Source organism: Peromyscus leucopus, chromosome X, assembly GCF_004664715.2.
Source record: "Peromyscus leucopus breed LL Stock chromosome X, UCI_PerLeu_2.1, whole genome shotgun sequence".
NCBI classification, from domain to species: Eukaryota; Metazoa; Chordata; class Mammalia; order Rodentia; family Cricetidae; genus Peromyscus; species Peromyscus leucopus.
Window position 1 is genome coordinate 22,812,707 of NC_051083.1, and position 25,726 is coordinate 22,838,432.

Genomic DNA, 25,726 nt, shown 5'->3' on the forward strand with positions numbered 1-25,726 from the left:
GCCCCCACGGAGCCAGGCGCCTTTGTAGCCTAAGGGGCTAGGGTGGGGGAGAGGCACAGGCACATGATGTCCAACCTCCCTCGCCAGCCCAGCACCTGACCGGGAAAAGCCTCGGGTTCCTCAGAACGGAGACCGGTCCCTGAGCAAGACAAATGGCCTCCCCACGCCTGGGAATCTTCTGCTGCCCTACAAGGGATGCAGCCACACAGCTGGTGCTGAGCTTCCAACCGCGGGTGTTCCACGCGCTGTGCCTGGGCAGCGGGGCTCTCCGCCTGGTGCTAGGCCTCCTGCAGCTCCTGCCTGGGCGCAGATCTGTTGGTCACAGGGCGCCTGCGACATCTCCACCGGCCTCAGTCCACATTCTCCGCGCTGCCACCGCCTGCGACTTTCTTGGCTGCCTGGGTAAGCGCATACAGCCAGCTCCTTTTTGGGTTGGAATATGCAGTTCACAGGGTGGAATGTTCAGGGTTCCACAAAGTGGGATCTGCCCTCGCTTGAGGATGGTACACAACTCACTGGATGGGACCTGCTCTGGCCCTGATGTGGGGCCCCAGGGGGGGGGAGTCCAGGTTTGGGAACAGCTCTGAGATATGTGACTACTAGCCCTTGTGTTTAGAGCAGGGCTGGATCTATTCACCAGGTGACTGGATAGTACTAGAGAATTCTGCAGAGTGGTTGGTAAAATTAAAGTCCGTGGAACTTTTAACAAAAGTATGTGTTTGTTAGTGGAGCTTATTAAGGAAACTTCAGACTATTCAGTTAAAATCCAGAAACAAACAAACAAAACTAAAATGGGTCCTTGGTTAATTCAAGGAGGACAATCAACACCGTCTGTGCCCATGTTCTTTCCTATGTGTTTGTTTGTTTGTTTTTGTTTTTAATCTGAAAGTCCTATCTTTTGAGCTGTTGTTGAAATCACCAGGGCCTCGTGCGTGCTGGGTAAAATCTCCAAGAAGCAGCTCTATCTCTGGCCCCTCAGTATGGTTTTGAGCCTCAGGTATACAAAGTTCTATCTGGTGCATGTTCTGTGACACCTTTATAGAATGACACAACATTTTAAAACGTTTTCAACACCCCAGAGAAGAAAATGGCATGTGAGTTCTGCATGAATTTACATAAAGTTGTGTGGGAATACAGCACTGCCCAGGATTTACTCCTGATCTGAGACCCTCTTAAGTCCTGCTAGGGCAGAGTAAAAGGTTGGAAATAGACACTGTGCTCCACAAAACAATCATGGTTAACTACCTGACACATAACAGAATGAGTTTTCCAATATCCTTTTTCAACTAGAGCATAATGCACATTCCTGCTTATGGTTTGACTAGACACTTAAGTGCCTGGGATAACTCTGACAATAACAATTATCTCAGTTTCTCAGCCTTCAGTTTTCTCTTTATTGTTACACACCAATATGTCTGTTTTTCTCTTTCATCTTTCTTTCCTTCCTTCCTTTGTTCTCTTTTTTTATATCCCCGTCCAAAGCAACCAGATTGTTTCAGATTTGAATTAAAATCAAATAGGTTTTTACTATCTAATTCCCATACAGGAATCGTTACCAGGTCCACGGTGTGGGTAGCCTACCCAGATTTCATTGAAAACATCTCCAATGTGAATGGAACAGACATTTGGCCTGCTGCTTTCTGTGTAGGGAGTGCGGTAAGTTATCTTCCTTTGTTCACCCTCCTCCTTCTGTTCCTGCTGCATGGTGGTCTTCAAAGTCAGCAGAGTAGACACTGGGAATTGTGATGAAAGCAATTCGCAGGTCATGCCCTGGACCTGAGGACCAGGAGTCAGAGTGAGGCCAAATCTGCCTGGGGTGCAGATGGACACACAAGTCTGAGAATGACCCCATCCAGTGCCTCAGCCTCTGCCTTACACACACACACACACACACACACACACACACACACACACACACACTTTCCATGATGTGTACACAGCCCCAATCAAAGCCAGCTACAGAGAAAGACAGGGAGATTGGATGTGGTTTTCTAAGCGAAATATATTTAAATATACATTAAATATTCCATATGAATTTTGTATAAATAAAGCCTTCAGTAAATATACATATTTCACACAGAGAAACATGCTATGCTTCTTGCACTGCACCGCCCTTCATAGGAATGATGTGTAGAAAGCATGAACACTGTGTGGAGTCTCAGTTCCTCTACAGAATTCCCCCTTATTTCCATTTACACTCTCTATGTTTTCCTAACTGCATTCCAATAATGCCCCTGTCTCAACAGCATTACTAAAGCACATTGATTTTATGTTGCAATCCATACTCTACTCTTGTCATCCCCTTTTACTGAAGTGCTTTCTGAGTCTCTCAGGCTCACACTTTCCCCTTCTCAGAAACAGAACTTCTACCTTAAACCACAGGAGTCCTTCAACCATTGTAAATTTGGCATCATGGACCTCTAAGTGCCTTGTCTGTAAGCACACCAGAGATAGAGTTCCCATATCAAATGCATACACATATGCCTCTGGGTCATAGCCATAATGAGTTTCAGAAAATGTGTCCACATGGGATAGCTCACCGATGCTGTCAGGCAAACCTGTGTCTGTCCCTCATTTCAGGCGTGAGTTGGACACCTTATGCATGCTGCTAGAATCTTTGATGCTGAGCTCCTCTTGATTATAGATGTGGATCCAGCTGTTGTATGGTGCCTGCCTCTGGTGGCTCTTCTGCTATGCAGTTGATGTGTACTTGGTGATCAGGAGATCTGCAGGACTGAGGTATTTATTGACTGGGAACATGAACAGAGATGTCTTTCCTGCTTCTGTGAGTAAAATTTGGACATGCTATTGGGCATTCAAAGGTTCTTTGCAGTGAGGCTCAGCCTGTCAATTGGATTTATATCCAGAAATATTGATGCTTCCTCATTTTTATAGTAACATTTCTTTTGGAACCTGGTCTCACTATGCAATCCAGGCTTCCCTTGAACCTAGGATCCTCCTGCCTATGCTTCTTGGGGGTTCAGATTAAAAGGATTTGCCACTATTCTCAGCTGACAGCTCATTTTTATAAGATACCAATGGCAATTCAAAACATCAAAATCCTTACAACCTTGCAAATAAGTAACTTGGGAAATTAAATAGTTATGGGCTGTTGGTAAGTTCAAGTGAAGAACATATGTATTCAAGACCCTGAATTCAATTCCAGTGGCCAAACCAAAATAAAGAAACTAAAAAAAAAAGGGGGGGGGAATCAGACATTTGGAAGATTTAGAAGTGAACACTATGTGAGAGCTCCTCACTTCATGTCATCCCACACCGATTTTATGCTCTGTTTATCTTCTGGGATCCCATCTTGTCCCCTGCTACTCTGTGGCTTTGGTATTAATTATGAGGTAAACATTCATTTTAGCAGGCAAGATGATGGTGATGTCAGCATCTAGAAGGTTCTAGGAAGAGTGTGGCTTCTGAGGATGTGCTATCATGTAGAAAGTTAATACATGGGATGTGAAGCCCCAGAAGCTTTACAAGGGCAAGAACAAGGACAAGTTTCAAGCCTTAAGATATGTGCCTGTCTGCATATATGTTACAGTTGTATAGCTTGGTCTTCTTGTGGGACTCCTAACAGTGGGAGCAGGGGATGTCTCTGACTCTGTTGCCTGCTTTTGGGACCCATTCCTCCTATCGGGTTGCCTCATCCAGTCTTAATAAGAGAAGAAGTGCCTAGTCTCACTGCAACTTGATGTGCCATGGCTGGCTGATATCCCTAGGAGGTCTGCCCTTTTCTGAATAGAAATGGAAGAGGAGGAGGGAAGAGGTGAGGGAAGGAACTGGAAGGAAAGGAGGGATGGGAAACATTGTTTGGGGTGTAAAAACAAAACAAAACAAACAAACACAAAAAAATCATAAGACTTTGAAAAAATGATATGTGCCTGTGAGGAATGGACTGGGTTCCTCATCATAGAGAAGCCAGGTACACAGCAGAGGTAACAAAGATGCTCAGTTTCCGTGGGGACTAAATCTCACCCTGGTGCCTGGTACAAGTCTTACTTCTTGGAGCCTTGGGCAAAGTGTGGGTGTGGCCTCCACTGGCTGGAATGAACTAGAGCTGGGAATGTGACTTTCCCCTTTGAAGAGGCTGCTGGTTTCCAGGGTAGTGGGTGTAGCTGCTTCAGCAGATGACCACTGAGAGACCGAGGCTAGTGGGGAGAGGTATCCTGCTGAATTCCAGGGCAGGGGCCCAACTTGGCAAACATGGCTGGCTAAACTTTACATGTCCTTTGAGATCAGCACTCACCCACTTTCTTTGGCAGACAGAGGAGTATTTCCCCCTTTAATTCCCATCCCAAGAAAGGTCATTAAGATAGATGTAAAGTTTAAATTTCAACTTTCACTGTAGCTCCCTCCTAGAGTGGAATATACAAGTTTCAAAATAAATTACATGGGGCCTTGAAAAGGGCCTTGAACTAAAAGTACTATTTATTGTAAGAAAACGACAGTGTAGTTCTCCATGGGGCACACTTGAGTAACCTCAAGCACGCCAGAGACTGAGTATCTGTAGTTGGAGGTCACATCAGACTGAATAATGGGAACCTATTGCAAGAAGAAATGAAGTATGAGTGGCAGAATGTTTGTGGGGGAACCTACATATGCCTGTAGTTGGGAACCGTCTAGCATCCAGATAAAGGTATGTAGGGGATTAGTTATGGTCTGACTACCATGAGTTGCCACTGAGTTGAGGTGCAAGGCACATAACCTGGCTGTGTTTCAGAAGGCATCCTTTATTAATATAGTTACCTCCTGTATCCTGTGGCCCAGATATGGCTGTTGTTGCATAGAAGGAAGAACTACTGTCCAGGCTTCAGTGACCTCCAGTCTTGGACTGGTTGGTCTTGCCTTCTGAACTGCTCACTCCCTACTCTGTAAATGCATCCAGTGTGGCCCAAAATGAGGGGAGGGTGTGGTGGAATGAGCAGATTTTGCTGTCATCAACAATACAGCTCCCCGCAGACAGCTGTTCTGGGGTAGCTGAGTCTCCACACAGCCTAGACCTCTGGCAATACTCACATTACTGACATGCTCCCCCACAGCTTCCTGCCCCTGTGAGGCCAGAGGAGGGATACTCCAGGAACTGGTTACAATGGGGGAGGCAAAGTATGCTGGAGTCATTTCCTTGTGCTCTCCCAGACAGCTAGCACAAAATGGTTTTTCTTTAGAAGCTTTGTGTGCCAGCCTCTGCTTCTTTTCCTGCTTAATGTTATGGTTTCCTGCTCTGTTCCATGAACATGCTTTCTGTTCATACAGCTGATCTTCAAAGTCAGAATCCCAATTGGACATGGGGTGCCATTTGCTAAGTATCCTGCTGAATCTTGAATGACAGCTAGTGTGTGTGACTGATGGAGCCCAACATGCTCACCCAATCACAAAAAAGCATCTCTGAATGCTATCCACTGCTCCATGGGATCAGCTGTGTGAATCTACAGAGTTACTGGCAGCATCTGGAAGGCCTTGTTCTCAAATCTGGGGGATTGGGTGACAAGGGTAGGGCTGGGTGCATATGTGCAAGCATAAAGATAAAGGAGGGATATGGCAGGAATGTGAGCTATGCAGGGAATGGGGAGTGCAGAGGAGGGAGGAAGTAAAGAAACCCCTCAGGTTTGCCTGCAGAATGTCTAATCCCCACCAGGTCCTGGGATGCAGTTTCTCTGTTTGAACCTTCAGATTGCACCCTTTGCTGATTTCCATCCAAGATATCCACCCCCATTTTATTTATCATTTATTTTTAATTATGTGTATATTTGTGTATCTGTATGTGGGCTTATGAATGTGACTGCAAGTACCTGAAGAAGTCAGAAGAGGGCATTACCTGGTTCACTTAGAGCTAGAGCTACAGACATTTATGAAACTGCCTGACAAGGGTATTGGGAACTGAACTCAGGTCCTCTCCAAGAGTAGTATAGTGCTCTTAACTGAAGCATCTCTCTAGCTTCCCACCTGCCCCTGTTTAAAGTAGAGCCCTTTTTTTCTTTTCTAGATTTTAGTGTTTTAAACTTTGACACTTATCTTATTGCATTTTGAATGTTTTTTACCTTTATTTCTTTTTATGTATTGGTGTTTTGCTTGCATGCCTGTCTGGGCATCATGTGCATCATGTGCATGCATAGGGTAGAATAAGGTATTGAATACCTTGGAATTTGAGTTACAGATGTTTGGAAGCCACCATGTAGATGCTGGGAATCGAGCCCGAGTACTCTAGAAGAGCAGCCAGTGCTCTTAATGCTGAGCCATCCCTCTAGTCCTACATTTATTTACTTATTTGTTTGTTTGTTTGTTTACGTTTTTCAAGACAGGGTTTCTCTGTGTAGCCCTGGCTGTCATGGGACTCACTCTGTATACCAGGCTGTCCTCAAACTCAATCTGCCTGCCTCTGCCTCCCAGTTAAAGGTGTGCCACCACTGCTTGACTCTATCTATCTATCTATCTATCTATCTATCTATCTATCTATCTATCTATCTATCTATCTATCTATCTACCTACCTACCTATTTTTGAGACAGGAGTTTGGCTATGCGTACTCTAACCCAAAGTTCCTGTATTTTTATGGATTCCTATGATTATATTAGGCCACCCTGGTAATCTAAGCTGATCTCACCTCAAAAGTCCTTACTCAGTCTCATCTGTGGACTTTATCACATCTGTTGTATAAAGCTTTGTACTTCTAGGTTCTGGACATCAGGACATGGACATCATTGGGACCTTGTTCTGGCTACCACACTCTTCAGCTACTTAACTTATAAACTTAGTCTTCTGCTTTGGATGATCACAGTTCTGAACTTGATTTCTCAGCTTCTGTACCTGTTTCCTTAGTTATTGTTTAGGGGGAGAAATTTCTTGTATGATTCCTATGAGGACTTTTATATGCCATATACTTGAACTTATAGCCTCATATTCAGAAAAAGGACTTGCTTTGTTTTTAGCATTTTCTGTGCCTACAACTTTTGTTCCATAAACTTGACCACTGAAAGTTGAGATTCATCGTACTGATACAGTTCCACATAACTTACAGCTACCCATAACTCTAGTTCTAGGGGCCTTGCAGGGCACCAGGCATGCATGTGGTGCATATACATACATGCAGGCACTCACACATACACATGAATAAAAATGAATAAGTCTTTAGAAAAAAGAAATATGCCTTATATGCCATATAATGGCTTAGATAGCATGGTGGCTCAGTGGGTAAGGGCACTTGACATCAGCCTTAATGACCTGGGTTTGATTCCTGGAAAGGAGAGAACCAGATCCCACGAGCTGTCCTCTTACCTCCATGAACATGTTATGGTGTGCAGCATGTGTGTGGGTGTGGAGGGTCAAGAGAAACAGGCATGAAAATTGTGCCCCAAAAGGTTGTCTGCTGTAGTTTGGATCTTATTTGTCCCTCAAAGGCTCACATGTCAAAAGCTTAGTTGTAGCAGGGTGCAATTGGGAAGTGGTAGAACCTCTAAGGGGTGGCTTAGTGAGAAGTCTTCAAGTCATCTGAGGTCTGCCCTGCAAGGGGGTCATGGACCCCTGGCCCTTACTTCTTTCTCTCTTGCTTCCTGTCCACTTAATGAGTGATTTCACAGTGCCATATACTATCACCATAATGTATTACCACAGGGTCAAAGCAACTGGGCCAACTAATTACCCACCAAAATCAATCACTTTTCAGAAGACTCCATTTCTTTTTTAAGGCCTCATATCTTTAACACTGTTACTTTCACATTAGAATTTCTGGCAACATTCAAATCATAACAGATAAGAGCTTGACAGTACTGTCTGAGGACATCTACGTACGGGATTGTTTCTCTTATGGTTTTTATTAAGAATGAGTCTCAGAAGTAGCAGTCATCACCCTCCCATTAGGATGGCTGTCATCAGAGCTGGAATTTCATAATGGTGTGTATCTGTAGTTGCAGCTACTTTGTAGGCTAAAGCAGGACAATTACATGAGCTCAGGAGTTCAAGGCCACTCTGGACAACATAGTGAACTCCCACTTTTTTGTTTGTTTGTTTTTTAAACACACACACACACACACACACACACACACACACACACACACCACACCTCAAAACCAAAAAAAAAGTAGTGTTCACTGTTATCAAAGACAAAGAGAATTTGGTTCCTTCAAAAAATGAAATATGAAGGGGCCGAGTGCAGCTTACTCATAGAGCAACTGACTGCCATCTATGAAGATGTATGTATGCCGGCTTAACACAAAAATACCATTTGACCCAGCAATTATGCACATACACACGCATACATGCACACCAAAAATTAAAAACAGGAACTGAGATAGCTATATACATGTTCATAAGAGTACTATTCATAGTAGCCAAAAGATAGAAGCAGTCTAAATTTCCATTATGAAGGAGCATAGTAGGGTCTGACCATATAATGGTGTATTACTCAGCTATGAAAAACATGCTGAGTGAAAATTCCAAACACAAAGCCACTCAATGTGATATCGTCTTTGTGAATGTCCAGAACAGACAATTCCACAGAACAAAGCATATTAGAAGCTCTCAGGGCCAGAAGGATTGATAGTGACTGCTAATGGGAATGAGGGCTTCTTTTGTGATGATCAAAATGTTCTGGAACTAGATTGTTGTAATGATTGAACAACACTGTGAATGTGCAAAGTGTCTCTGAATTGTTCACTTTCAAATAACAAATTTTATGTGATGTGAATTTTATCTTCATTGAAAAAAACAACAATCCAAACCCAACAACCCCGTCACCAACAGCACAGGAAGCTCTTTGAAGCACAGAAGCTAATATGGTCATTTCCACTGGGCAGGCCTGTGACCCTCTGAACTGTGGCCACCCCTCTTCTGTTTTCTCCTAGCACCATCCTGCTATACCACATCATGGCCTGGGGCCTGGCTGTGCTGCTCTGTGTGGAGGGAGCAGTCATGCTTTACTACCCTTCTGTGTCCAGGTAAGCCAGGTCACCCAGCAATATGGTGCCCAGATCCCTGGTCTGTTGTATGTCTCTAATAGGGAATGAAAAGCTGTATAGATAAATCCAACTGGAAAAAAAAGGAAACTAGGCAAGGTAACTCAGTGGTAAAGGAATTTCCAACATGCTTGATGCCCTGAGATCCATCCCCTCCCTGCACATGGAGATATTTATAAAACCTCAAGGCCTAAGGATGAACACTCTAAATTTAAGTAGAAAACAGATAGAGATAAACAGTGTCTCCGTGATTTTAGAAATGTGTAAACCAGGGCTCAGCACAGCAGAACCCTCCTGACAAATCTTACCCTTTGCCTAATGTTTATGAATATAGTTTTATTGGAACACAACTATACTTGTTTATGTGCTGTTTGCAACTGCCTTTGTTTTACAAAGACAGAATTCAGAAGTTGCAACAGAGACCATGAAGTTGAAATATATGAACCATCTGTCTCTGTACAGGATAAGTTTGCTGACCCATAATGTAGAACTTTTTTTGACTACTTTCAGTTCCTTTGTTGGATATCTGTCTCCACTTTGGTATTGCATTGTTTAGTAATTTACTTTTCTGTTGCTATGATAAAACACCATGACTAAAGTTTAAAGAAGGGAGATTTTATATGGGATTGCACTTCCAAAGAGATTAAGAGTCTATCATGACAGGGAGGTGTGACAACAAGCCTGCACATCACCTCCCGAACAACACTACTAACTGGGGACCAACTGTTCAAATACCTGGGCCTGCTGGGGACATTTCTCATTTACACCATTACACCTTGCCAACTATGAGTGTTCTCAAGGAGTTCAGTGCAGGTCCACTGTATATTCTGCTTTCTGGAGAACTTACAAAGGGCAGACAACACTGTTATAGCTATTGTAGTAGAATACACGTGGAAAGTGCTTTCTTTTTTCATGTGGCTCCCTCTGGGACCTGGAAATTTCCAGAAAACAATTTGAGCCCATCAGTTTCATTGATTCAGGGCTTGCAAGGAGCCTCTGGGTGCCCAAATGCCTTTGACAGATGGCTTGGATTTAAAATCTTGATGCATGATTATCTCTTAGTTCTGTGCTACCCATTGTAACATGAATTTTAAAAGGTCTTATGATAAAAAAAACCCCAAAACCCAGAGCCAGATATTGGGGTGAAAGCTGAAGATCAGAGAAGCAGAACAGCCAGCCTCTAGCTTACCTCAATGAAATCCTCAGCCTCAAGATAGCAAGTTCCTGTTTCCTCATGCCTTATATACCTTTCTGTGTCCTGCTGTATTACTTCCTGAAATTAAAGGCATGTGTTACCACTGCCTGGTAAGAGTTATCAGCAGCCATTTTCTTCTCTTAAATCAATCATGTGTGTTTTAGCTGATAATTCTTACCTTTTTTTTTGGTTTTTCGAGACAGGGTTTCTCTGTGTAGCTTTGTGCCTTTCCTGGAACTCGCTTTGGAGACCAGGCTGGCCTCTGCCTCCCGAGTGCTGGGATTAAAGGCGTGTGCCACCACCTCCCGGCAATTCTTACCTTTTTTTTTGGATTAAAAATATTTTATTTATATCAGTATTTTGCCTGCATGTATGTATGTGCACCATGTGTGTGCCTGGTGCCAGAGGAGGTCTGAAGAGGGCACAGGATTCTCTGATGATTGTGATGTATGAGTGCTGGGAACTGAACCCAGGTCTTCTGCAAGAGCAGCAAGTGCTCTCAACCTCTGAGCCATTTCTCAGCTTCAGTTCCTATCTTTGTAACACGAGTGCATGGCCTTTCACTACATCTTAACGTAACCAATTATTTCTGTGATTAATTCATAGAAATCATTATTAGTTGCCCCAAAAAGAATAACTTCTGTGACTTTTGTTATCCATGATAAAGAAAACCTATTTAATTTTAAAACTTTTTTGTTTTGAGGCAGGTTCTCTCTATTAGATAGCACTGGCTGTCCTGGAACTTGCTATATTGACTAGGCTGGGCTCGAACTCAGAGATTCAATTGCCTCTGACTCCTGAGTGCTGGGATTAAAGTCATGCACCACCACACCCAGTTTATTTTAAATATTGAACTTGTATGTTCTGAGATTCTGAGTTGCTCAGGGATATGGAGTGGATCATATTATGTTACTGGGCAAGGCCATGTAGCAAGTACTCAAAGCTCTGTACTTAAATAGGTGCCTTTGTCTCCCCTTCCTCATGAATTGTGTGCTTTTTCCTTGAAGGGACCCAGTGCAGAGAGCCTACCACTCCAGAAGACTTTTTTCCATCCTATGTTTCCCTAGTAGGCCTTAAAAGGGTTCCCCTGGTGAAATGCTCTATCACTCTTCCCATATATGAGACAGGAACACGATCCATCTCCTTCACCATCCTGTAATGCATTACTTGTTTTCACACAAGAGAAATGAGTCATATTTCCTTTGGACACAGTCAGAAGCACATTGATGCATTTTCCTCTCCTCTATTCTCTTATCTCAGCTTCCAGGTAAGTGGGCCATCTCATCTGAAGCATTTTTTTGAAGGAGAATGTTTTGATATTCCTCTTTTAAGGTGTGAGAGGGGCCTGGACCATGCTATCCCTCATTATGTCACCACGTACTTGCCACTACTGCTTGTCCTTGTGGCCAACCCTATCCTGTTTCACAAGACAGTGACTGCAGGTAAATCTTGGGGGGAATTACTCTTGGTATATGGACACTAAGTGCATCTGCATGCCTTGGACTCACATAAAAATACAGCTATTCCCTCTGGAATTACATACCACAACTGACCTTCTTTATCATTTTTTAGAAACATGAACAGAATAGTTGGACAAACTGACCATGTTTAATAAGTGAAAATGTGAAAGTCTATTTACCTGTTTGCTATACAGGGTTTTTGTTGATATTTGTTTGCTTACTTCTGTGCTGGGCTTCACTTCTGTACTGGGCTCTTCCAGAGTCTGCCTTTAGTATGGAGGGCCTGAAGGTGATTTTGTAAAATTGTAGAGGCCACATAAAAGTAGATAGAGCAAGAGGCAGATAAGGGAAGGGATCCGGTGTGGATTCAGAGTCTAGTCATTCCTATGCACTCACATTTTTCAGATGTAGAGGAAACAGGAAGTGGGACACAGGAAATTTACCCATTGCAATAGTAAATCTAGAAGAGAGGGAGATAGTGAGTCAGCAGAGGGACATACCTCTTACAGCTAGGATTAGAGACCTGTGTCTCAGCCTTACCATCTCCTCAAGTGACCATGACTTGAAGCGAGTGCCCATCTGTCTCATGCTTCTGTGTATCTCTTGGGTAGAATGTGAATTAAGGCATTTGCACATTGGCCTTCGCAGAAAGGTCATTTAAGAACCAGCAGTTGTTTGTAGAAATTTCTAAAGAGAGTACTTAAAGTCTCTATCACTAGTAATAAACTATTGATGCTTTAGATGCATCTTTTCCTAGCTGCTTTTAGGTATAGTGCATTAAATACTATACTTTTTATGCTATAGTATCAACAGTTGGTTAAGCTGAAAAATTTATTTATTTACTATATTTATGTGTATATGTGTGTACCTACCTGAGTTTATATGCATTACATATCTGTAGAGGCCAAAAGAGGGCGTCAGATTTCCTGGAACTAAAGTTACAGATGGTTGTGAACTGTCATGTGGTTGCTGGGAACCAAACTCCAGTCTTCTGCAAGAGCAGGAAGTGCTTTTAACCACTGAGGCATCTCTCTCCAGCTTTTGCTTGTAGAATTAAAATAATCTTTTAAAAGTATATTATAATTGATAGGAATTTTTTATCTTTGGATGAATTTTTTCTTAACTGCATTTAAATATAGGATTTTTGTTTTAAAAATTACACACAAGTAGTGTTTTTTTTTTAAATTATTATTTTGGCAAAGCAGTGGAAATGCCTTGGCCAAACTCTATACTGTTCCAGTGGTTATATCTGTGTAGAGGTACCAAGGGTCATTAATTCTTCTCTAAGCATATATTCTAACTTGTCTTTAAAAAGAATTGTGAAATTTTTCAATATACTAAAATAGTAAGTGTATATTATTTTAGAAAGGACAAAATAAGCCTTTTAAAACACAGTACTTGAATGAATTCCCAATAAAATCAAGAGTTCAGTGAAAAAAAAGATCAGTGTTAATTTCTCAGTTGTGACAAAAGTCCTGCATTTGTGCATGATGTTAACACTGGGAGAAACTAGGAGAAGCTCTAGGTGTGTAGCAATTCTCTGGGCTCAGTAAATTAAACGACAGAGTTCAGTGGTAGAGCACTTGCCTAGCATGCATGAGAGCATGCATGAGGCCCTAAGTTTCATTCCAGGTATCACACAAATAAAAAGTTATTTCAAAGTATAAGTTTCTATGTATGTGTGTATATATATGTGTATATGCACATGTGTATACCTTGGTATCTGTGAGGACTTCAGGTGCAACACTGTAATGACTGTTAGTAATGGGCTTTGCCTCATGCCCTTCTGGCTATGTGTAAGAGTTCATATCTGCTTCGATTTTCTTCTCTATTATGGAGTTAATGTAAGTCATGAATGTTGTCTGACATTCCTCTATACCCCCACAGTGGCCTCTTTACTGAAAGGAAGAAAAGGTGTTTACACAGAGAACGAGAGACTGATGGGAGCCGTGATCAAGACTCGGTTTTTCAAAATAATGCTGGTGTTAATTGCATGGTAACCTTTCTTCTAGTATTTTTATTGTTGGTTGTGTTAGTGGGAAGGATATGACAACTTGTCATTTTACTTTTCCAAATGTGACTTGAGTGTTCCAATGGAAAGAATCTGAAGGGAAATCTTTGAGACAATGTAAGGTATTCCCTAAAGGAATGAACAAAACAGGTCAGCAAATCCAGAACTCATATGTTTTTATAAAACCTTTATGACAATTATGTACCAAACCCTGAGAATAAGAAGCTAAGTGTTCAAGTTTTTGTTTTGTTTTTTAAAGACAGATTCAGCCAGTTTTTCTTTTCTTTTTTCTCCCCCTCCTCTTCTGTTTTATCATTGTTTGAGACAATGTCTCACTATATACCCCTAGCTGACCCAGAACATGTTATGTAGGTCCTGGTGGCCTTGAATTTTCAGTGATTCCTATGCCTCTGTCTTCCAGGTGCTGGGATTGCAGGCATGTACTGTCATGCCCAGCTATATGTTCAGTTTTCAAAAAAAATTTTTCTTTCGAGACAGGGTTTCTCTGTGTAGCTTTGTGCCTTTCCTGGATCTTGCTCTGTAGACCAGGCTGGCCTCAAACTCACAGAGATCTGCCTGGCTCTGCCTCCTGAGTGCTGGGATTAAAGACGTGCACCACCACTACCTGGCTCAGTTTTCAAATATTTAAGCCATATGCACCTGATATTTTGTCTCATTGCTGGGCTATCCAAAATAAAGGGACAGTCATGCTTTTTATTTTATGTATATAAGTATTTTGCTTGTGTGGAAGTGTATGTACCATGTGTGTGTTTGGTGCCCATGGAGACCAGGAGAGGATGTTCAGATTCCCTTGGAGTTACCATTTTGTTTTCGTTTTTAAAGACAGAGACAGGGTCTTATGAAGTTGCTCTGGTTAGCCTGGTACTCACAGAGATATACCTGCCTCTGAAGTGCTGGAATTAAAGACATGTGCCACTGTGCCCAGCAGGTACAGACATTTGTGAGCTATCTTGTGGGTGCTGTGAACTGAACCTAGATCCTCTGCAAGAACAGCAAGTGCTTTTGAATGATGAGTCACCTTCCCATGCCCTGGCTGTGTTTTATGAGTGTGCCCATCTGTCTTACTCTTGTCCCCACAAGTCCTGTGTCTTTAGGGAAAGGTCAAGGCCCATCTTCAGTGTAAAGGCTCAGCTCACTCACTGTTGGGTAGAGAAGAAGCTGAGCAACTATCCCCTTTTGTGCCCGCCATTGCACAAATATTTGTGGTTGATGCTTTGAAAGCATGTAGCAAATCGTATGTAAAAAGATTCTATCCAAGATGAAGACATCATGGGAGTGGGAAGAGGCAGAGTGCCAGGGAAGCTCTCAGGAATCCACAGGGATGACTCCACCTTGGACTGCTGGCAGTGATCGAGGGGGTGCCTGGACTGGTGTACTCTGGTAACTAGTCTAGTGAATACCCTAACTGTCATCATAGAGCCTTTATCCAGTGACTGATAGAGGCAGATGCAGGGATCTTCAGCTGGGTGCCAGGCTAAGTTCCATGAATCCAGTCGATGGGAGAGAGGAGGAATTCTGAGGGCAGGGGACTTCCAGATCATGATGGGAAGACATGCAGAAATGACCGGCCACACTGGTGGAGACCCATGAACTGTGGAACCCCCATGGGACTGGACTAGGCCCTCTGGTTACAGGAGACAGTTGTTTAGCCCGAACTGTTTGGGGGACACCTGGCTGGGGGATCAGGATCCATCTCTGGTGCATGGGCAGGCTTCTGGAATCCGGTGCCTGTGGTGTGACACCTTGCACAGCCTTGGTGTAGTGGGAAGAGGCTTGGACCTGCCTCGGCTTGGTGTGCCAGCTCTGCTGACTCCCCATGGGAGACCTTGATTTGGAGGATGTGGGGATGGGGGGTAGCTTGGGAGGGAGGGCTGAGGGGTGGGAGAAGGGAGGAGGGGCATCTGTGGGTGGTATGTGAAGTGAGTAGAAAATAGAAAATTTCTTAATAAAAAAAAAAGATTCTATCCAAACAGTAATGAATCAGTACCATACAGAACATGTCAACTCTTTGTAGTATTAATTCCCCTGGCATGAGGACATTTCTTTAAATGCCCTCTGAGGAGAGGCCTAAATTATCTACTGCTTGTCATCCATTCACCTTGTTATTTCACATTCCAGAGATCTACCAAGATTGACATTTTAAAATTCCACATAAGGACTTGTTTTAAGCATTTTTCTACTGCTGTGATAAAAAAAATCATGACAAAGGCAATTTATAGAAAGAAAGGTTTGCCAGGCAGTGGTGGCCCACGCCTTTAATCCCAGAACTTGGGAGACAGGGGTAGGCAGATCTCTGTGAGTTCAAGGCCAGACCATAGAGCAAGTTCCAGGACAGGCTCCAAAGCTATCGAGAACCTTGTCTCGAAAAACAAAAACAAAACAAAACAAAACAAAACAAAACAAAACAAAAAACAAAACAAAACGAGAGGCGGGGGGTTGGGGCTTACAATTCCTGAAGGATAGGAGTTCTTCACCATCATAGCAAGGAGCATGGTAGCAAGCAGACTGGCAGGGCACTGGAGCAGCATCTCAAAGTTCACATCCCAGTTCACAAAATGGAAGTAAAGAATGCTGTGGGCTTTTGAAACCAGTGACACTCCCCCTTCAACAAGACCACACCTCCTAACCTTTCCCAAATAACTCCACCAACTGGGAATCAAGTATTCAAATGGATGAGCCTACCAAAGCCATTCTCCTTTAAATTACCACAGGACTAATGAGATGGTTCAGTAAGTAGAGGTGCTTATGCTCAGGACTGACTACTTGAATTTGATTCCTGCATCTCACAAGATGGCAGGAGAGAACTAACTCATAGAGATGTCCTCTGACTCCCCCTACCCCTGTCCCTGCCCCCAAGCATGCATGCATCATCTCTCAGGTACACACAAATTCCGCATAAAATATCAAAATAGCATTTTGGTCTCCATCAAAACTTTAGGTTACTTCTCAATAAAAAAGGAAAGAAAGATGGGGAGGGGAGACAAGGAGGAGAGGAGGGAGGGGAAACTGTAGTCCGTATGTAAAATAAATGAAAAATGTTATTTAAATAAAATAAAATTTAAAAAAAAGAAAAAGAGAGAAAGAAAGAAAGTCTTTAGGTTACCTCTCTTATGGAGAATAAGTTCTGATTTGATATAGAGTTAAACTTTACACCTTGATGTGATGTGGAGTGTTTCTACCAGGAGGACTATTTGAGGTCTGTGTTAGACCAAGAGAAGGATTTGTGCTTCTTAAAGTCTTGGTGACAACTCAATTCCTTCCCACAAAAGTGGTCAAGTTGCTACCAAAAACTGGTACATATAGACCATGGTAAAAGTCACAATGAATTTCACTGAGTGCTTTCTTTACCTGTGGACCATTTTCTTCCCGTCAGTTGGTTGTCCAATATCATCAATGAAAGTCTTTTGTTCTACCTTGAAATGCAACCAGATATCCATGGAGGCTCTCTGAAACGCATCCAGAATGCAGCCAGGACCACATGGTTTATTATGGTAGGCCAATCTAGACTAATTTTTTCTTCTTGTAAAAAAAGAAAATCAATATGAAAAACATTCAAAGTAAAACGTATAAATATATAATCAGTGCAAGATTTTTGGATTATCTCTATCATCCTGGTGTAATGCTAAGCTAGATTGAGTCACTGTATTATTGGATAGGCTCAGAGCTGGGATGTAGCCTGATGGCAGAGCCTAGCATTCAAGGATTTCTGTGTTTGATCATCAGCACTGCAAAATGAGTGAGTGAATGTGTGAGTGAATGCATAAACGAATGAATAAAAACAAGGCAATCTCTGTTAAGTCACTCTGGCCTAGAGTATGAAGCATTTGAAGTTAACTCACAGTATCAAACTGTTACTCCTTTTTGTTTGTTTTAAAATTAGATAGTTTATTTTATGTGTATGGGTGTTTCAGAGGAAGACCAGCCACTGGGCTTACCAGGATGGAACTTATTATGTTAACCAAAGGTTGTCACTTTTCCTTTGACCTCCATGTATCCTTTTGCCCTCCTTCCCAGGGAATACTGAATCCAGCCCAAGGACTTCTCTTGTCTCTAGCCTTCTATGGCTGGACAGGATGCAACCTGGATGTCCACCCTCCCAAGATGGTGATTCAGTGGGAAGCAATGACTGCCTCAGCTGCCGAGGGCACATACCAGTCCCCTGTGGGCTCCTGTGTGCCCCATGAAAACCCCAGGAAGGTGGTGTGTGTTGGGGGGCACACTTCTGACGAGGTGCTGAGCATTCTGTCTGAAGGTAATGCCCTGTTGGCAAAGGAGGTGAACTGCAGAGCCCCCAGGGCCTCCTGGAAGTCCCTCATTAAGCTGGGAGGTGCAGATGGGAACCTACATGTCGCTATACTCTTGCATTTCCTCTTCCAATTCTTTTCATTATTTATTTATTTATTCTCCTCTCCTCTTTTAGAAATCTATTTCATTTTATGTGTATGGCTGTTTTGCTTGCATGTATGTCTGTGTACCATATTCATACCTGGTGCCCATGGAAACCGAAAGGTGGGGCCAGATCCCCTTGGAACTGGAGTTATGGGTGTTTGTAAGCTTCTATATGGATGCTGGGAATTGAACATGATTCTTCTAGAAGAACTGCCAGTGCTCATACCCACTAAGCCAGTTCTCCAGTCCCTTATTTTTAAAACAAAATCTCACCATGAAACAAAAGCTAGTCTCTAACATTCAGTCCTCCTGCCTCAGCTGTTTGAGTGCTGTTACAGGAATATACCACCATCTCCAGCTAATTGGTTGCTATAATTTCCTGGCAATCGAAGGAGAGAGGTTTAAAAACACTCAGGGGCTTAGCTCCCAGCACCCACATTGGGTTACTCACAAGCGCCTGTAACTCCAGCTCCAGGGGATATGATGCCCTCTTCTGGTCTGGGTGGGCACCTGAACACATGTACTCATAGATACACATAAATAAAAATAAATCAAACAACAACAAACTTACTCAGGTACATCAGAACAATCCTGCCCATTCTCAGCTGGTTTTGATGCTACACTCCTTATCACATACTGTTTCCAGAGCAGCACCCCTTATTTTTAGCTAGCTGCTTTCTACAGGCTGTGCTATGCACTTTAGAATGCTTAGCATCCTCTTTAATCTCAGTTCACTAGAGTGTGACAATGAAAGCTCTTTACACATTAACAAATGTCTTCTGTGGGCATAATGTCCCCTGGATCAGAAAATGTCTCCTTTGCAAAAACTTAAAGAAACTTACATTTTTGAACAGGTTGTCTGGGGTACATGCACATCCATGTACACACACACACACACACACACACACACACACACACACACACACACACACACAAAGACAAGACACAGCCCCACCAAACTACTTTGGTGTATTTTGAGAAACATGTGTGGAATTGACTAGAGGAGTTCTATCTTCTTTTTCTTTACTGCTATTTCAATACGTGGAAGAAGATTCATTTTTGGGACAAGTTTGAGTGAGAAAACATGTAGATAAATCCATGACCTGATGCCCTGAGCTGGTATTGAATGGTTGTATTGGAGAGCTTTAGAAGAATCAGAGAAGCCCTTTTGACTAGACCTACAAGATGGAGAAACCTTGTGTTTTGGGACTTTCTTTCTCTTTTTCTGGCTGTGCTGGAATGGAACCCAGGGTCTCATCCATGCTGGGCTATTACTACAAACCCAGTCACACCCCAGCCTGTAGGCTTCTGATATAGCCCCAGTAGTTCATGAAGGACAGGGACATACAAGTTTAGACTGCTGTCAGCATGCCAAGTTACTGATAGAACCTGGGGCAGGAGGCAAAAAGTTGCACCTAGAATTAGTTGTGTGTGTTTGAATTCCCATCCTGATGGCTCAAAACAACTGAGAGATTTTTGACACTATAATAAAATCCTACATTAACAATAAATCCCACTACATCTGGTCCCTGCACCCTACCTCTCCCAGAATTAACAAGGCCCTTCTTGTTTCTATTCCTTCCAGATAGCTATTGCCTAGGACTGTTTCTCATAGGCTGAAAGCTTTCAGAGTCTTTAAAAATGAACAAAGGTCCAACAGGAAAATAAACAGGGCCATTGTTCATAATGGCTGCTGTCTTAAGGATCCCTTCTTTGCTGATCTTTTTTCCTCTTTTTATAGTGCTTCGAATGGAACCCGGTGTGTTACCAATGGCAGATTATTGCTACACCACAGAACCACACCCCAAGTCCCATCTCAATTCCTTTCAAAGAAAAGGAAGAGGTTCTGGCATAGTAAGGAAGACTGGAACCCCTCTACAGTCCCGAAAAAAAGACAGTCCACTGTGATATACAGCCCAAATACCATAGAATTTATCCTTTGAAGAGTTTAGTGCATTTTGCTATAGTCATGAAGTTGTGTAGATGTTCCCACTATCTAAATCCAGAATATTCTTATCACTTGGAGGCTACATTTCCCATCCTTTTTTTTTTTTTTTTGAGCCTGGGTCTCATGTATCACAAATTGACATCAAGCTCACTATGCCGCGGATGCTGACTTTTCCTGATTGTTCTGCCTCTATCATATGAGTGCTGAGATAAGGAGAATGCACCACCATGCTCAATTTACATGGTGCTGGGATTGAATCTGGGACTATATGCATGCTAGGCAAGCACAAGCACTTTACCAACTGAACTACATCTTCAGTTCCTGGCAGCCACTAATTTTTCTACGTATATGAATGTTCTACACATTTCCTATAAGTCACATTATACAATATTTGCCCTGTTCTGTCTGACTTCTTAGCCTAAAGTCTTGAAAGTTCATCCAGTAGCAAACATCAGCACACAATTCTTTTTTAGATCAATAATATTTCATAGTATAAAAATACTCATTTTATAATGTTTTTAAATCAACTACTGTTGACTGTAAAGAACTCCACCAGGCCATGTATTAGGAACAGTGTCATGGGTTTGCAGCAGTGACCATAAACACTGTCCTCATAGTTTATTGCACAAATTCAAAGCAGTTAAAATAATAATTCTATTGAATTAATGGAGCAATCATTGAAAATATTGATTTGAGAAAAAATTGGAGGAAAAGGAAAGCAAATGAAAGCAAAAGAATTTTTCTAAAAATAACAGTTATCAGGATGAAGGTGTAGCTAAGTAATAGAGCACTTGCCTAGCATGTACAAGGCCCTGGGTTCCACCCCCAACACTATAAATATACAAAGGAAAACAATGACAATAGAATCTGTTCAATTAATTAATTAATTAATTAAAAGAAAAGGAATAAAAGGCAGCTGTCAGTTTAGAACCCACAGTAATGTATTGTTTGCTTATCTGCTGGCTGAGATAAGCTTTTTGAGGCATTCTTCAGGCACAAAGTAAGTTGGAAAAATTAACCAAAAACATTTCCTGTAAAAGTATGAAGTGGAATTTACACTTCCTTACCCTGAAAATAGCAAAATTAAAATCCTAAGATAAAGTGACCACCATTTTGTATGGTGGCTCTGTGGAGGAATTTGCACACATGGATCTGCAAGGAACGAAAAGGGCTGGTATGCAGAAAGTAAATCACCTAAGTGTTTTGCTTCTTAGCATACTATCGTGCATTTTAAAAGATTTCCACATCTCTTTGGTTGGTATTGTCCTGTATGGTCTAGCAATGTTTTAATTATTTCTCTGTGCAGTAACAAAAATTCTGAGGAGAACAACTCTTAAGAGGAAAGGTTTAATTTGGTCTAGTTTTAGAAGTTTCTGGTAAAGGATGTATATCCATCTAATGAAATATTATTACATTATAAAAAGAACCATGTCTACCATTGCTTGGTCCTATTGCTCGGGCCTGTGATGATGCAGAGCATCATTTCTGGGGTTTGGTTGTTCGATATTTTGAAGTCATGGTAATCTGATGTCCACAGACTATGTATGAATGGGGAACTAGTCAGTACCGTAGCAGCCATGCTGAACTGTCTCCAGAGTCTTTTTTTCTTTATTAAGATTTTTTTCTACTCACTCCACATGTTATCCACAGACCCCCCCTCCTCCCTCCTTCCACCCCAAGCCCTCTTTCCCATGCCACCCGGCATCCCCACGTCCCCCAAATCGAGGTCTCCCATGGGGAGTCAGCAGAGCCCAGCACACTAAGCCTAGGCAGGTCCAAGCCCATTCCCACTACACCAAGGCTGTGCAAGGTGTCACACCACAGGCACTGGATTCCAGAAGCCTGCCCATAGACCAGGGACAGATCCTGATCCCCCTGCCTGGGTGCCCCCCAAACAGTTCGAGCCAAACAACCAAAGATTTATTTATTTATTATGTATACAGAAGAGGGTGCCAGATCTCATTACAGATGGTTGTGAGCCACCATGTGGTTGCTGGGAATTGAACTCAGGACTTCTGGAAGAGCAGTCAGTGCTCTTAACCTCTGAACCACCTCTCCAGCTGTCTCCAGAGTCTTGCTCTATCAATTCCTTCTCTTCATGGAGACCTGTAAGACAGAGAAGAAAACCCAAGGCTACCCAGGCTTGTTAGAGTTCACAGCTCAAACCCTTATCTGACTTAGGACATATGGAGCTAGGTTCAGGTGGCTTTATTCCTGCAGCTTTGGCTTTGAGAGAGTTCTTATGCATCACTGTTCTGTATAGAGATGGGGGAAGGGAGTGAAAAACTGGATACTCTATAAAGCCATGGGACTTGAGTTTGTCCTCAAGTGTGAAGTCATGGGGGAGTATCCTCAGCAAAGACCTTGATCACAAGCCACCTTATGATACCCAGCTGGGTCTTTTTGAACAAAACTACAAAAATCCCACATGAGTTCTCATGCACCCAAGATGAGTTCATAACCAGGGTGACCCTGTGAGAATCAAATCTTTTTCAAGTGCCTTCAGCCAGCCCCTCCCGCGGCAGTGCTATTCTGGAAGCTCTTAAAAGCCTTCCCAGCTGGTGCCGGGCCACTGTAGCCAGATGGTTTTCCTCCATTACTCATGATGGCACCCACACTCAAATCAGAGCCTGGCTGTAAGGTCCGTGGCCAAATATTTCTTTGTTCCCTTCTCTAGATTCTCTGAGGGGATCACATTTGCTCTGTCTTCATCACTCCTGTAGCCTCTCAGATTCATCTGTATCTGCCCCTGGGGAAGGTCTGGCTGCTGTTTCCCTAACAGGCCACAGTGAGTGACTCATGTGCATTAGAGTAATCCTGCAATATGGTGCTTGCCTCTGTTCAAATTGTTATTCTTTCTGCCCTCCTTCGGTCATCAGTCTTAATACTGCTCCAGCTTCCAAGGGCTCATCTCACTACTGTTGAGGCATTGACCCAACTGTATCCCCTCAATATGTTTACTGAGTACTCCATTCTAGTGGAAGAAAGAAAACAACTACAGAAAGTCCACAGTAATTATGTTATATGATAGCCAAGTAGTGAGAAATACTAAGAACCAGAACTGATCAGGGTGCAGGAGATAGAACTCAGATGCAAAAAGCTTGCTTAACACGTGCAAGGCTCTGAGTTCAATACCTAATTTCTTAAGAATAGGAGCCACTAGTCAGGGAGAGAGGTGGAGGACTGGTTTTTGATAGGGTAACCCAGAAGTTTCTCTATGGATGAGGTAACATTTGAATTGAGACCTGAAATAAAATACAAGGCAGAGTCATAAGAAAACTGAGAGATGCTTTGCAGCCAAAGAGCTGTGGAAAGGCCATTTGTAGGACTATGTCTTTAGGAGGAGGGAAAGGGTAGGTAGATCAGTATGCTTGAGTTTGATAGAAGTGACAGCTGAGGCTGCAAAAGTAAGCCAAGTCCGTTGGTGAGGCTTAGAGACTAGAAGGCAGTCACTTGCCCTGTGCATACTGGGAAAGGCCTCCTTGCTTCCTGACTTCTGTCTTTGAATTCTCCATGCCCAGTTTATATCCTGGCTCAGAGCCAGTGCTCCTGGGTATTTTGGGAGCAAAAGAATAAGTCTGCTGTTTGTTCCAAAGGATTTTGCTATCCGGAAGGAAGGAGTGCTAGTCAAGTGATTAAGTAGACCTGCAGGGTGACCCTTGATGAGAACATTTTATTTTATCTTGCTTATTGAGCTCACTTCCCCACCATTTTTACTGCGTTGGGACTGCTTTCTGTAAGACATGTCATGTTCTAAAACAAAGGGAAAACTGATTAGTAAGAAAATAGAACAGACCAGAGAACAATGCTGAGATCCGAGGAAAGCCAGGGGAAATGAACCACGTGAGGCTACTTAGAGAGGCTACTTGTTTGCCTTTGAGCTTCTTAGCTGGAAACTGTAGAGAGAATGTGATCAGCTACAAAATTCATTATTCTGAAGAAAACCTAGCAATAGCTCTCAGAAACAAAATACAACAGCTAGCTTGCTCTCATGTGTGCTCATGCGTGAGCTCTCACAGGTCCCAGACATGAAGGCCAGTGAGAAAGGTCACCTTCAGCTTCTCAAGAAATGAACACCAAATAACTTAGAGCTTATTTGGATGTGTGCACTATGCCATATGAGAAACATCATTTGTCACTTAGTCATTGCATCTAGGGCCCCAGTTTATGATCACAACAAGGAAACTGGCTTGGCAAAGCATTATCAGGCATGTGCTGTTTTATGTTGGGTCTTGATATGCGTTTAAATTACAACCCTTGAAAGTTGGAGAGGCTGTTTTGGGTACTTCCAGGTGCTGAAGGACAGGAATTGCAGCTTAAAGACTGGTGGCACTGTATGTGAGGACAAGAGGGAGTTTTACAGAGGGCGTAGATTCCTTCCCTCTGGGACTTCCTGGAGCTAAGTGCAGGTAGCCAGGCAGGAGGACCTACTGTCTATGTCATAGCTTCCTGTGAATGGACTCTGTCCTTTGTTTATATATCCCAGAGGATGCATGCAGGGCTCCAGGGGCACCTTAATTCAACTGTCACATTTCCTCAGGAACCATGTGTCAGCTGCCTGAAATGATTCTTTAAGGTTCGTTCCATTTTTTTTCTCTGAATGAATGAATAAAATGTAGTAAGGGATGATATAGTGGGTTTCCCCCCTCCTTTTTACACACACACACACACACACACACACACAGAGGCGATATGCATGGTAATTATTTTTTTTGAGACAGAGTTTCTCTGTGTAGCCCTGGCTGTCCTGGAGCTTGCTATGTAGACCAGGCTGACCTTGAACTCGGAGATCTACCTACCTCTGCCTCCGAGTGCTGGGATTAAAGCTACACCTGGCCTTAGACCTTAGATGCTAAGGTTTGACTAAGATACTCTCTCTCTCTCTCTCTCTCTCTCTCTCTCTCTCTCTCTCTCTCTCTCTCTCTCTCTTCCTCTTTCCCTCCCTCCCTCCTTTCCTTTCTACTTTAAAGAAAAATAAAGACAAAAATCTCATTTCGTTGTTGAGTACTACGAACATTTTCTGAAGTTGATGGAAGGCTTTCTAGGGGCTGGCAACACTGCTCAGTTAGTAGACTGCTTGACTAACTAGCATAAGGCCCTGGGTTCAGTCCCCAGCACTGTATAAAATTAATATGATGGTATATATCTGTTGTTCTAGCACTTTGGAAGGGGAAGCAGGGGGATTGGAAATTCAAGGTCATTCTTGACTACATATCAAGTTTGAGGCCAGCCCAGTCTACTTGTGACCCTGTGCCAACAAAACAAGACAAAGCCCTCTGGGACCTCAGCTCCAACACAGCCTGCTTCTTTTCTTCTCCAGGTTCTGATGCCAGCACTGTTGAAATCCATACTGCAACTGGGTCACGCAACGTAAAAGAAGTTGATTCCATTTCCCAAGCTCAGGGGGACCTCTGAGGAGATTTGGTAGGGGTCAGACACTCCTACTTTTCAGGCTCTGTGTCTCATCGTTTTGGATTGTATTCCTGCCTTCCTTCCTTTCACAGTGCTGACACAATGTAGAATCCTTCAAATCTCACTCTGGTCACCACAATGGAGTTCCCTGAAGATGCGCTTTATGCTAGGACAAGCAACACACCAGAACTTGGAAATGAAAATTCCTTCTAGAACATTCAGTGTCACCTCTTGACTCTTAATAACCATTTGGACTTTTTCTGAGGCCAGCTGTAATGCTAAGTGTCAGATCCAAGTCCTTGAGAAAATACTTAAATAAAGTCTTTCTGACTAA

The 25,726-nt window shown here is 42.7% G+C and overlaps 1 protein-coding gene across 1 annotated transcript; it reads left to right on the forward strand.

Annotated features, from left to right (window-relative positions):
• Gpr143 (G protein-coupled receptor 143) lies at nucleotides 1-25,726 on the forward strand. The gene is made up of 9 exons (XM_028857696.2): nucleotides 1-402; nucleotides 1,547-1,656; nucleotides 2,645-2,739; nucleotides 8,846-8,938; nucleotides 11,484-11,593; nucleotides 13,499-13,607; nucleotides 17,017-17,134; nucleotides 17,658-17,895; nucleotides 25,301-25,726. Exons 1-9 carry the CDS (start codon nucleotides 153-155, stop codon nucleotides 25,393-25,395), a joined length of 1,218 nt encoding a protein of 405 aa, XP_028713529.1. The 5' UTR covers nucleotides 1-152; the 3' UTR covers nucleotides 25,396-25,726.

Excerpts from the sequence above, each read along its gene's own strand:
- Gpr143 (XM_028857696.2), top strand. The coding sequence starts at position 153 with ATGGCCTCCCCACGCCTGGGAATCTTCTGCTGCCCTACAAGGGATGCA. Across the intron at positions 1,657-2,644 it reads CTTTCTGTGTAGGGAGTGCG|ATGTGGATCCAGCTGTTGTA; the intron begins GTAAGTTATCTT and ends TCTTGATTATAG. Across the intron at positions 17,135-17,657 it reads GGACCACATGGTTTATTATG|GGAATACTGAATCCAGCCCA; the intron begins GTAGGCCAATCT and ends CCTCCTTCCCAG.